Source organism: Panthera uncia (assembly GCF_023721935.1).
Source record: "Panthera uncia isolate 11264 chromosome E2 unlocalized genomic scaffold, Puncia_PCG_1.0 HiC_scaffold_19, whole genome shotgun sequence".
Classification (NCBI taxonomy): Eukaryota; Metazoa; Chordata; class Mammalia; order Carnivora; family Felidae; genus Panthera; species Panthera uncia.
In genome coordinates this window covers 15440607-15454497 of record NW_026057588.1, presented here as the reverse complement: position 1 = coordinate 15454497, position 13891 = coordinate 15440607, and the positions used below count along the sequence as shown (strand labels likewise).

The window sequence follows — 13891 nt, the reverse complement described above, 5'->3', positions numbered from 1 at the left end:
GTATATTTGGTATCTCAAGAAGAAACAGCCTATGCATATAATATTTCTGATCACCAGGCCCCAGCTGATCACTAACTATCCTGCCTGACTGGTGGGGTAATAATATTGTGAAGGCTGCTTTTGGGCAATTAACTTTAACAATGGAAACCTGAGTAAGGTAGAAGGGCCCGTAGTAACCCCCTGGCAGAATATAAACATGCTCTTTAGGTGACCCACCTCAAAATATCCATAAGCCCCAGTTGACCAATGGGTTACTTACACCAGGACACACTGCAGACAGTCTCTGCTTTGCCTTTGTGCCCACTGCTTTCTTGCGGTATATTCGATAAACTTCTATCTCCTTTGTTCTGCCTTGGATGAATTCTTTCACCATCCCCATTGTCAGCTTCTACCAGATCTTGTCACCCCACATTTGGTGGCTCCCATTGAATCAGGGGACCCCACAAATATCTTGGCTTGTCAGTTATCTATCTTTAAAATTTACATAAGCACATATCATATTGTATGAATTTATCTTGCTTAGTTCTTAAAATCCTAACTGAATTAACTCAAAACTCTACACTAAAGACTTTGCAGAAGAAAATGTATGCCCACTCAGGATGAAAATTATTTTCCTCGTTACTGTTGTGTCATGGGACCCCAAGATCAACACTCTGTCCAAGGTTGAATGATTCACTAGAGGAACTCACAGTGAAACAATACAAAGGGAAACTAGCAGAGAAAAGGTGCATGGAACAAAGTCCAGGAAAAACCAGCACATGTTTCCAAGGATCCTTTCCAAGTGAAATCAAAGAGGACATTAATTTCCCCTGCAACAAGTTTTGACAACACATGTGAAATGTTGCCAACCATGGAAGTTCACTAGAGACTCAGTACCTAGAGTTTTTATTGTGTGCTGGTCACATAGGGAGCCTCTGCCAGGCACATACCAGAATTTCAGAAGGAAAGCAGATATTTAACAAATTATATGATTTACACAAACAGGCATAGTGAGCCATTTTTGTCAAATAGGATAGTGTGAATCCCCTCTGGAAATCTAAGTTCTAGGTGCAAGCCAAGGGCCAACTGTGCAAGCAGACATTTCCAGGGATAAGAATTCTCAGGTCTGCTATGCTAAGACTTTTCTGCACACCAGTGTCCTACACAAAATGTCTGGCTTTCAACAACAACAAAAATTAAAAGGCATATGAAAATACAAGGAAAAAAAAAATCAAGATGTTCCCAAGAGATTAAAAAAAAAAATCCTAACTAGACTCAGGTATCCTTAGCTTGTTGCCGTGTAACTTCAATCTATACTCTGTCTTCACATGGCCTTCTCTTGTATGTCTTTTCATCTTCTATTATAAAGACACTTGTCATTGGATTTAGGTCACACCCAGATTATCTAGAATGAACACACCTAGAGATTCTTAATTATGCCTGAAAAGAAAACTACTTTTACTAAGTAAGGTCACATTCACATGTCTTGGGGTTAGGATATGGACATATCTCTGGGGGCCACAATTTAACCCACTGCAATCTGTTACTATGTTTATTCTTACCCTAATAGATTTCCTTAGAATTCTCATCCTCCCACTATTATTTTTTTTTTAATTTATTTTTGAGAGAGAGCGCGCACGTGCACATACGTGTGAGTGGGGAAGGCAGAGACAGAGGGAGACAGAGCATCTGAAGCTGGCTCTGCACCGACAGCAGAGAGCCCGATGTTGGGGCTCGCACTCATGAACCATGAGATCATGACCCGAGCCGATATCAGGAGTCAGAGGTTTAACAGACTGAGCCACCCAGGCACCCGTCATCCTCTTACTGTTATAAATGACATCTAGAATCTGACAACAAATAAATGTTTCTCTTTAACATGGACTGTCTCAGTGGTTTAGGAGAGCAAAGACAAAATTCTTCATCTATCCCTTAAAATTTGCTCATTCCATAGTTTTATTTCAGTAAATAACAATTCTGGTTTTCAGTTACTCAAGCTGAAATACTCGCATGAGCCTAGGTTCTTATCTTTCATTTCCAACATCAAATCTGTTACCTGATTCTTTCAGCTCTATCTTCAAAATATATCTGGAATCCAACTCCTCTCATGACTACCAGTGCAATCACCCGAGACCAAGTTACCATCATCTCTTACCTGGATTATTCCAACAGCTCATTAGCTAGTTTCCCTGCTTCCTTTTTTTTTTTTTTTTTTTTTTTTTTTTGGTCCCCCTACACTGTATTCTCTAATCAGCACCCTGGTCTCTCTCTCTGTTTTTAAAGTTTTAGTTATTTAAGTAATCTCTATACCCCATGTGGGGCTTGAACTCACTACCCCAAGATCAAGAGTTGCACAGTTTTCTGACTGAGTCAGCCATGCACCGAGTGATCTCTTTTATTTTATTTTTATTTTTTAAGCTTATCAATTTATTTTGAGAGAGAGCTCAGGAGGGGCAGAGAGAGAAGGAAAGAGAGAGAATCCCAAGCAGGCTGCTCATTGTCAGTGAAGAGCCTGATGCGAGACTTGAACTCATGAACCGTGAGATCATCACCTGAGCCAAAATTAAGAGTCAGACACTTAATGACTGAGCCACCCTGGTACCCCCACCCCCACCCGCAAGTGATCTCTTTTAAATGCAAGTCAGATCATGTCACTCCTCTGTGCAGAACCAACATTGCCTTCACATCTCACTGAGAAAAATAAGCAAAGTTCTTACAATGCTCTCTAAGACCTTCCATAATTGGTCCCCTCATTAGCTCCTTCTTCTCATCTACTATTCTTCACTTTGTCACTGTGACCAACTTGCTGCTTTTGAATATACCAGGCTTGTAGCCAACCTATGGCATTTCTATTTTGGTGTTTTCTCTGTTTATAATTCGCTTTGTCTAAATACCTTTAAATGCCACTGCTGCTTCTTTTTGGTTTTGCTCAAATATTTTCTTTTTAGGCTTCTCCTAACTATTCTATTTAAAAGGACAATTCCCAGGGTTCCTGGCTGGCTCAGTCAGAAGAGCACAAAACTCTTGATCTTGGGGTTGTGAGTTTGAGCCCCGCATTGGGTGTAGAGATTACCTAAATAAATAAAACTTAAAAAAAACAACAACACAGGGGCACCTGGGTGGCTCAGTTGGTTAGACGACCAGCTTCGGCTCAGGTCATGATCTCACAGTTTGGGAGTTTGAGCCCTGCGTTGGGCTCTGTGCTGACAGCTCGGAGCCTGGAGCCTACTTCAGATTCTGTGTCTCTCTGTCTCTCTCCCTCTCCCCTGCTCAGGCTCTATGTCTCTGTGTCTCTCAATAATAAATAAACGTTAAAAAAATTTTTTTTAAAAAACATAAAATTGCAATTCCCTTGGCACTTGCTATCCCATTTCCAAGCTTTATTTTTCTCTTTAGAGCTTACTCTTATCTGGAATACTATATATTTCATTTGCATGTTCATTGACCACTTTCCCTGACTAGAATATAAACTCCTTGAGGAAAGGAAATTTTGGCCATTTTTTTTCACTGATGCTTTCCTAGAATATAACCTGGCACATAGAAAGGCTCAATAGGTCAATTGAGCTGTTAAATCAAAAATACAGTGTTTGACAAGAACAGGAAACATGAACTTTCATAAGTTTTTTGGTGGGAATGGAAAGTGATTCATCTTATGTGGATTGCAAATATTTATACAATGCCTCTGACCCAGCACTTCTTAGAGGAATTTATTACAAAGATGCCTGCACATCTGTGCAAAGCTGAATATATAAAGATATTCATTCTAGAATTGTAGAAACCTGAAAACATCCTAAAAATTCATGAATATGGTATGAAAGTATGACATTTCCCCCACCACAAAATACTATGCCACCATAAGAACAAGGAATATGTATTAATATGGGATGTCTCCTAAGAAATAATAGTAAAAAATAAGATGCTTTATATTAAAATTTGTGAAAAATAAAGATAAGGGGCCTTATATACATAGATATGTTGGTATAGTCATAGAATTACTCAAAGTAGTTTACATAAGAAACTAGCCACAGTAGATACATGTAGAGAAGAGAAATAGTGAAAGGGAGACTTCTTTTTTTTTTCACTATAACCTTGTTTACATTTTTAAGATCAATGAGATGATTCCTTTAAAAACAACTGTGAAATGGGGCACCTGGGTTGATAGTCGCTTAGGAGTCTGACTTCAGCTCAGGTCATAATCTCATGGTTTGTGGGTTCAAGCCCCATGTGGGGCTCCGTGATGATAGCTCAGAGCCTGGAGCCTGTTTCAGATTCTGTGTCTCCCTCTTTCTCAGCCCCTCCCCCTGCTCATGCTCACTCTCTCCCTCTTTCAAAAATAAAAAACATTAAAAAAATAAAAATAAAATAAAAACAATTGTGAAAAAAAAAAAAGTTGACAGAAAGGAGAGCCAGGAGGAAAGTTACTAAGTTCCTAAGCTAGTAACTTTGAGAGGTGATGAAGGTTGCTGAAATAGGACTGTGAAATGCAGATGTAAAATACAACCCTGAAGCTTTTAGCAATGGAAAGATAGAAAGCAGAATGTAATAAAAAGAAACTGCAGTGTGCAACAATAATAGTTTCGAACGACTGCAGATTTATGAAGGGCTGAGTGCATATGTAGACTCTCAAAATGAACAGAATATGGTCCTCTAGGATTACTTAAATAAAAGAGGGCACTGATAGAGGAACAATGAGGACAGAAGGGTTCATGTCAACTGAAACTCAAGGAGAGTAAGGCCTATGAAGGAAATCCTGAAAAACATTTCAGGGCCGTCAGCTCTCTCACTGAACATCTGCGTTCTGCCTTATTCCACTCACTCTCTTGTACAAAACCTCCTTTACCTTTCCTCTATTCACCACCCATGGCCTCTCTTTTTGTTCCAACTTAAAGATTTCATTCAGTTTGGTGATATGATAGTCCATATATAGGAAAATGACCTAAGACTTTAATTCAAGTACCATCCCCAAACTCAGACTGAGCCTGGGCCTTTCAGGACGTTGCCATATAAAGAGGAATGAAAGAAGTAACATTTTACCTTAAAGGTTGAGCATATACAATGATATAGCAGAGGGTTGAGAATATCTGAAGCTTGCATCTCAAAGCTGAATCTACTATGCCGTGTAAAGGTTCTAAGTATTTCAGAAATGGAAAAGAGACAGCACTTTACTTTCAGAAATTGAATTATACAGAGAGCTATCCACGCCTAATATGGCTGTGTTGCTCTAGTTCTCCAGCATCACATTGCTGTACAGATTCCTCTGAACATCAATTATTTTTTTATGTTTATTGATATATTTTGAGAGAGAGATAAAGGCAGAGAGAGAATCCCAAGCAGGTTCCATGCTGTCAGCATAGAGCAAGACATAGGGCTTGATCTCATGAACCATGAGATCATGACCTGAGCTGAAATCAAGAGTCAGACGCTTAACCCACTGAGCCACCTAGGCGCCCCCATCTGAACATCTTTAAGTTGTGGCTGATGCTCCTGTTTGAATTGAACAATCACGTCTCTGAGTGTTTACTCTACCAATGACTCCCAAAGAACAGAGAAGAGTAAATGTCTGGGGGCAAGATTGTGGACAAAACAGGTACCCCTATAGCAAAATGTACCTTGTTTAAAATGTCATACTGATTTGTTATTCTGTTCCAGAACAAATGTTTGGAATCTTAAGTGTTTATATAAGAATGCTGCAAGTTATTTATTATATAAATTATGTAGCTTTTCCCTCTTAAAATTGAAACTCCAGGAAGACATGCCCTTATTATTAGTTTGAACAGGAAATGAGGCTTGCAGGATTCAGATTCCTCCACCATCTCAGCCACCCATGCCGAGATGACCCACATTTAGGGATCACACAAATACTCATACACTTACCCACAGACCCACACACAATCTTGCCCCACCACATGCACACAATTATTCCAACCACACACGCCCATGATATGACCCTCTAGCCTCACGAAGTCACACATAGTCTTGATCCCACCATTCTGTTCACACTCACCAATTTTACTCACATGCAGTTTCTCTTACACTCAACTATCCTCCTCCAACCAGTCACACATGTAATCTCACCGCTGTCTCACACTTTCTTTGCCTACCTTCAAATACATAACTGGGCTTGAAGATTTCTCCCTTTCAAACTCCCCAGGCTGGTTTGGTCACAGATGCTCCCGTCCACATTCGGGTTCGTTCTCCTGGCTCCCCGACAAGTTCCGAAGCAGTCTGCCTCAAGAACATCTTGGTACTCAGGGCAAAGCAGAATTCTGAGCACCATCAGGGCACTTAAGTGTGGCCAGCTTCTAGAGGAGGCAGCTTAGGCAGCTTGGCCTGGTCCATCTGGCCATTGGCGAAGGCCAGGACTGGGATTCCCAGGATGCCTGAGAAGGATGCCTGTAGGACCCAGTATGTTACAGGTGAACTACCAAAGCTGGAGAGGGCCGCTCTGAGGGCTGTGTCAACGAAAAATTGCACCAGACAAGTTAAACAGGTAAGGAAGACTTTATGAAAGATTGTTGCAATAGAGAGAGAGAGAGATTGAACTCAAGTCAGTATATAACATAGCAGGGATTTATATCCAATGCACCGCGTGAGGGAGTCAGTGGATAAATGATTACTAAGAGGAGCGTGGTTAAGTATCAAGGGCAGGGGGATTCTTGCTGAACTAGGGTCTGCAGATCAAGGACCAGCCATGGTCAACAGGAGTGCTCACAGGAGCCTGTCTACAGTTTGGTCGACGGAGTCCTTAGCTGACGCTCGCGGAAGCCCCCGGAGCGCGGCTCAGCGCGAAGGCCCAGTTTTGGCTAGGTCCGGGCTCCACGCCTCGGGGAAATTGGGATATATCCGGGCGACAGCTTTCCAGAAACCTGTCGCATTCTGTACTACATCTCCCAGAGGCCTCTAGGCTCAGTGCTCCCTCCCGCGAGAACTGGACCTTCTCCTGAGCAGTGGGCGGGATCTTCTGGCGGGTTGGAGCAAACGGCCCCAGGGCGCTGCGCGAGCTCCTGCGTTCGACTTGTTCCAAGTAGAGTAGAGAGGTACTACCTGTACCGAAGGAGGCGTAGGTGAGGTGGCCCGGAGCCCGGGATTGGGCCGGCGTGTCTGGAACCTCTGGCCTGTGCAGGGTGTGTGGGGAGCCAACTGAGAGGGAGAGATTGTGAGGAGGGTGTGTGTCTGAATGTGACTGTGTGCCAGTGTGAGCGTGTACGGAACTGTGAGGGCGGGGAAGGGGGGCTTGATTTGCGGTTATGATTGTTCATGTGTAATGAGGTAATTGTGTGACCGGGTGTTTGCGCGCGTAGCGTTCTTTGACCGCGTTTGTAAAACTGGGTGTCTTCTTGTGTGTGTGTGTGTGTGTGTGTGTGTGTGTTTATGACCATTTGCTGAACTGTGGGTATGGGATGCCTTAACTGTGAGATCGGTGATTGTGTTTACCCAAGGTGTGTGTATTTGTGATATTATTAGTGTAGGGTGCGTGTGAATTCGTTATTGTCACTGTGTCCCCATGAAGTGTGGCAGTCGGAATGTGAGAGTGTGGGGTGCCTATGACTGCGATTGTGACTGTGTCTATTCCTGCAGTGTGTATGCTCGTGTGACCATGTGCAGCCAGTTGTGTTTAGGTTTGGGGTGCCTGTGTCCTCGTGGCGTGAGTGAGTTTGTGGGAATATGTGTCCGTATAGCACTGTAGTTGTGGGGCGCCTTTGTGTGCCTTTGTGACTCCAGCGCTCTGTTCCCAGGAGACCTCTGTGAGCTCAGGGACAGATTCTGCCCAGAACTACAGTCACCCTGCTCTTGGCTTGATGCTGGTGTTGAACAGGCACCCTAGCCTTGCCTGACCTACATGTATAGGTGACGGGTGGTTGGTTGACCTGGACTCCCAGAAGAGCCTGGTGTTTCCTGACTTCTTTCTTCTCCCTCAGCTCTGCTTTGCTTGCACAGACGCTTCCAGAGTGGAGGAAAGAATGGCTGTTGAAAATCCACAAGGCTCCTGCAAGGTAGTTTGTTGTGTTGTTTCCCCTTTTTCCCTGGAATCCCCTTTTCTTTGTCAGGACTTGACTTGCTTTCCTCCTCTTGAAAAATCTTGTCCATCAGGTGACTTGATCCCTGGAATTTCCCCTTTGATAAAATGTGAGTGACTGCACACCCTAACCCCTCACACATCTGATTTTCTCTAAGTTGTCAAATGGTTTAATTTTCCTTTATGCTGTCTTAAAAAAAAAATACTGTTTCCTCCTACTTGTAAAAGTAAAATATGATTATTTTAAACAATTTCAGAAGTACATCTTTTGAAGAAAATGTCCATTCCCAGTTAAAAATCAATGCTTACTTTTTTGTATTTTCTCCCCACTGTGTTTTATGTACATATATAAAATGTGATTTTTAAAAATTGAATTCATTCAGCATTTACCATTATGGCCTACATTTTTTACATAAAATTAAATTTAAGTTTTTTCCCACATGATTTAATATTTGAAACATTTTTAGAAGTGCGTATTTTTTTTGAATGCCTCTGGCTTATTTTTTTTGCTCTTAAATTAGATACAGAAATAGCATATCCTACTTCTTTGTATTGTTTAATATATAATTGTAAAGACTCATGTAGGGAGTACCTAAGAAATAAAATACAACTATCTCTAAAGAAACCTCTGATGTACCCCTCCACAATCACAAATAACTGTGCTCCTCTGGTGATAACCACTGTGATGTTTTCTTTGCCTTACATTAGAATTTTAGTACCTATGTATGCATTCCAAAATCATATAGGTTTAGTTTATGTCTGTTTTCTCTCTTTGTATGAGTAGACATTCTTTTGTGTTTTTTTTAATAAAAAAATGTGAGCTTCATTCATGTTTCCTGTAACTACAGTTAATTTTTTCCATTTTTTCCATTGCTATATATATATATATATATATATATATATATATATATATATAATCTTGTATGATAGCATCACAATTTACTATTTATCCTTTCTGTTTTTCATGGATATTTGACTTCCAGTTTTTGGTCATAACAAGCATTGTGACCACTAGTATTTTGTGCACATATTTTGGTACACATGTGCTTGCATTTCTTTAGCATATATACTAAAATTGTGATTAAGTTGCTGAGGGATAGAAATTGTACATCTTCAGTTTTACTAGACAACGTCAAACTGTTCTCTAAAGATACTGTGCAAGTGTTTTACTTGTATCAGCAGTTCACAAAGATTCCTTTTGCTCTACATCCATGCCAGCCCTTGGCATCATCATACTTTTAAATTTTTGACAGTTTGGTGGTTGTCTAATGTTATCACATTTAATTGATAGTTCCTTTATTATCAATGAAATGTAACACCAATTTTTGCCCACCTGGGCGTCCTTTTTTGTAAAATGCTTGTTCAAATGTTTTGCCAAATTTTAATTGGGTGGTTTTTCTCTGATTATAGCAATTGATATATGTGTGTGTGTGTGTGTGTGTGTGTGTGTGTGTGTGTGTATCTTTTGTATAATAGTGACTAAATATTTTCTTCTGCTCTGGCTTAGTTTTTCATTCTGGTGCCTTTTGATGAATATAGAGGTTCTGGTGCCTTTTGATGAATATAGAGGTTCTGGATTTAAATGTAAGGAATCTTGGGGCACCTGGGTGGCTCAGTCGGTTAAGCGTCCGACTTCAGCTCAAGTCAGGATCTCGCGGTCTGTGAGTTCGAGCCCCGCGTCGGGCTCTGGGCTGACAGCTCAGAGCCTGGAGCCTGTTTCAGATTCTGTGTCTCCCTCTCTCTCTGCCCCTCCCCCATTCATGCTCTGTCTCTCTCTGTCCCAAAAATAAATAAACGTTAAAAAAAAAATTAAAAAAAAATGTAAGGAATCTTTTTTCGTAGTTCTTGTTTAAGAAATTTTCTGCTATGTAGAGGTAATGAAGATTTTCTCATGTTCTCTTCTAAAAGCTTTCTAGCCGTTGGTTTAAACATGTAGGTCTTTACACTACCTGGAATTGATTCCTGTAGGTAGTGATTTAATTTCATTTTATCCCCCATGTGGGTATCCAATTGTTCCAGTATCATTTATTGAAAAGTTCATCTTTCTACACTGATTGACAATACCATTTTAGTAAAAAAAATCAAGTGACCACCTATGTCTACATGTATTTTGGGAGATTATATTCTGTTCCATTGCTCTATTTTTCTCTCCTTGCAGCAATATCATGCTATCTTATTCGCTGTAACTTTATAATATTTAGAGCAAGTCCTCTTTTGTTCCTCAAGAGTGTCTTGGCTGTTTGTGTTCTTATGCATTTCCGTATAAATTTTTGAAATACCTTTGTTGCACTCAGGCATCTTTTGTGATTTAGATTGAATTGCATTGTATCTATAATTGTATAAATAGTAATTTGGGGAATCTTGGGGTGACTGGATGGCTCAGTCGGTTAAATGTCCAACTCTTGATTTCGGCTCAGGTCATGATCTCATGGTTTGTGAGATTGCACCCCCCGTTCAGTTCTGCACTGACAGTGTGGAGCCTGGTTGAGATTCTCTCTCTCCCTCTCTCTGCCCTTTCCCCCACACGTACTCTCCCTCTCTCTTAAAATAAAGACATTTTAAGTTTTTTAATGTTTATTTTTGAGGGAGAGCGAGCGAGCAAGGGAGGGGCAGAGAGAGATGGAGACACAGAATCTGAAGCTATCTCCAGGCTCTGAGTTGTCAGCACAGAGCCCAATGCAGGGCTCAAACCCATAACCCATGAGATCATGACTTGAGCCAAAGTTGGATGCTTAACTGACTGAGGCACCCAGGCACCCCAAGACATTTTTTAAAATCTTAAAAAAAAAAAAAAGAAATTTGGGGAATCTTCTAATAATACAAGCCTCTCAATTGACTTAGGTCTTCTTATTGTTTCTCAACAAGGTCTTGCTTATCTCCTGTAAATATTCCCAGGCAATTAGGAATCATATAATCCATTCTACAGTATTTCCTTTTTGCATTGAGTGCCAGGAATCTGAGCACTTCAAATAATGATCAATCCTAGTAATAATTTTAGCCTGGGTTTTTGATATTGAGTACCTATTACCTATGACCTTTGTATATTATTAAAACATTTTTTTTCTTTAATTCTCATTCTCCTCAAATACATTTTTGAAACTGGGGACATTGGGTCGTCTATGTGGCTCAGTCGGTTAAGCATCTGACTTTGGCTCAGGTCATGATTTCACGGTTCACCGGTTCGAGCCTTGGCGTTGGGCTCTGTGCTGACAGCTCAGACCCTGGAGCCTGCTTCAGATCCTGTAGATCCTGAAGGCTCCAGTTGCTTCAGATTCTGTGTCTGAAGCAGGCTCCACTTGCTTCAGATTCTGTGTCTCCCTGTCTGTCTATGTCCCTCCCCCACTCGTGCTCGCGCTCTCTCTGTCTCTTAAAAATAAATAAAAACATTAAAAAAAGAGAGAGAAAGGAAGTGGGGATATAATAATTAGGAAGGGGGCGCCTGGCTGGCTCAGTCAGTGGAGCATGCAACTCTTGATCTCAGAGCTATGAGTTTGAGCCCACGTTGGGTGTGGAAATTACTTAAAAATAAAATCTTAAAAAAAGTAGGTATAGACTTAGATACAGACAGATGCTTACTGTCTAATATTTTTATTTTAATAACATTTTGGTCCAATCAATTCTGTTTTGTATGGTACTTTTACTGTTCTCTTCATATTATGTTTTATAACTGCCCTTGCCTCTTCCCACTACCCTCCACTATCCTTTGTCAGGTAGTTTCTGCCTCTGCATCTTTGCCATCTATTCTCACTAACTGTTTAGTTTAAATATTGGCTCCTTCAGGAAAAGAAAGAAACACCATATCTCAGATTATTTTACCTATGCTATTCTCTCAATAACACGGTGTAAAAAGTATGGGCTCTGGTATCAGATGTAGTTTCTGATCTCAGCTGCACCACCTGTGAGCTGTTTAACCTGCAAATGAGAGGCTCTCATTCTCACTCAGTGTTGAGAATGAAATCAGATATGTGTGGAACACTTGGTACACATCAGAAGTTCGGTAAATGTTAGCTCCCTTTCTCTATTTCTCATTCTTGGGAACTTTATATCAATTACAGTTTAAAGCCCTTAACTAAAGGCCTTTTGGTGGTTCCCAAAGGATCTTTTATTTTAAATTGAGGTATAATTGACATGTAACATTATATTAGTTTCAGATGTACAACATAGTGTATTGGTATTTGTTTTAATTTTTTTTTTTTTCCAACGTTTTTTATTTATTTTGGGGACAGAGAGAGACAGAGCATGAACGGGGGAGGGGCAGAGAGAGAGGGAGACACAGAATCGGAAACAGGCTCCAGGCTCCGAGCCATCAGCCCAGAGCCTGACGCGGGGCTCGAACTCACGGACCGCGAGATCGTGACCTGGCTGAAGTCGGACGCTCAACCGACTGTGCCACCCAGGCGCCCCTAGTGTATTGGTATTTGTATATATCTTGAAATGACCTCATAGTAAGTCTAGTTAATATCATCACCGTACATAATTTTTTCCTGTGATGAAGAGTTTTAAGATTTACGCTACTAGCAGCTTTTATTTTATTTTATTTTTTTTAAATTTTTTTTTCAACGTTTTTTTATTTATTTTTGGGACAGAGAGAGACAGAGCATGAACGGGGGAGGGGCAGAGAGAGAGGGAGACACAGAATCGGAAACAGGCTCCAGGCTCCGAGCCGTCAGCCCAGAGCCTGACGCGGGGCTCGAACTCACAGACCGCGAGATCGTGACCTGGCTGAAGTCGGACGCTTAACCGACTGCGCCACCCAGGCGCCCCTACTAGCAGCTTTTAAATATGCAATACAGTATTATTAACCGCCCATGACTTATTTCTTTTACGACTGGAAGTTTGCACCTCTTGAGCCCCTTTTTCCCATTTCACACCCCCCACCCCTGGTCTCTGGCAACTATCAACTATTTTCTGTGTCTACAAGCTTGGCCTTTATTCAGATTCCATATGTAAGTCAGGGGGTGCCTGGGTGGGTCAGTCAGTTAAGTGTCTGACTTTGACTCAGGTCATGATCTCCCGGTTCATGAGTTCAAGCCCCACATCAGGCTCTCTGCTGTCAGCATGGAGCCTGCTTCTGATCCTCTGTCCGTGCCCCCCTGCCCCTCCCCCACTCACACACTCTCAAAAATAAACAAACATTAAAAAAAATAAATTCCACATGTAAGGGAAAGTATATGGTATTTATTTTGTCTGACTTACTTCACTTAGGATGATGACCTTGAGGTCCATCCATGTTGTCATAGATAGCAAGATTTCACTCATTTTTATGACCGAATAATAATATAAAATCTCTTTATTCATCCATCATGGGTCACTCAGATTGTAAACAATCTTGGCTATTGTAAACAATACTGCAGTGAACATGGTCTCATATGTCTTTCTGAATTAGTGTTTTCATTTTCTTTGGATACTCAGAAGTGGAATTGCTGGTTCATATGGGAATTCTGTTTTTAATTTTTTTGAGTCCTTACTGTTTTCTATAGTGGCTACACCAATTTACATTCCTACCAATAGTGTATAAGTGTTCCTTCCCTTTTCTCCGTATCTTCCTCAATATGTTATTCCTTGTCTTTTTGATAATAGCCATGCTAACAATTGTGAGATGATATCTCACTGTAGTTTTGATTTGCATTTCCCTGATGGTTAGTGATGTTGAGTATCATTTCATGTACCTGTTGGCCATCTGTGTGTCTTCTTTGGAGAAATGTCTATTCCGATTCTCTTCCCATTTTTAAAATCAAATAGGTTCTTTGCTATTGAGTTATACTTTCTTTATATATTTTGGATATTATCATATACCCTTGTCAGATGTATGATTTGCAAATATTTTCTCCCCCTTTTTTTTTTTTTTTTTATTTTTGGGACAGAGAGAGACAGAGCATGAACGGGGGAGGGGCA

General features: G+C 40.8%; 3 protein-coding genes across 3 annotated transcripts in view; all 3 read left to right on the top strand.

Annotated features, from left to right (window-relative positions):
• The window catches only part of LOC125915975 (zinc finger protein 420), a 421195-nt gene that overhangs the window by 213623 nt on the left and 193681 nt on the right, over window positions 1–13891 (top strand). The window lies entirely within an intron of this gene.
• Window positions 7887–13891, top strand: part of LOC125915991 (zinc finger protein 345) — a 29331-nt gene continuing 23326 nt past the window's right edge. Inside the window, exon 1 of the mRNA XM_049622139.1 lies at window positions 7887–7973. The gene's annotated coding sequence lies outside the window, so the exon portion shown is untranslated. The remainder of the gene's footprint in view (window positions 7974–13891) is intronic.
• LOC125915984 (zinc finger protein 383-like) overlaps window positions 7893–13891 on the top strand; it is a 51333-nt gene continuing 45334 nt past the window's right edge. Inside the window, exon 1 of the mRNA XM_049622116.1 lies at window positions 7893–7973. Coding sequence (XP_049478073.1) covers window positions 7941–7973 — 33 coding nt within the window. The 5' untranslated portion in view covers window positions 7893–7940. The remainder of the gene's footprint in view (window positions 7974–13891) is intronic.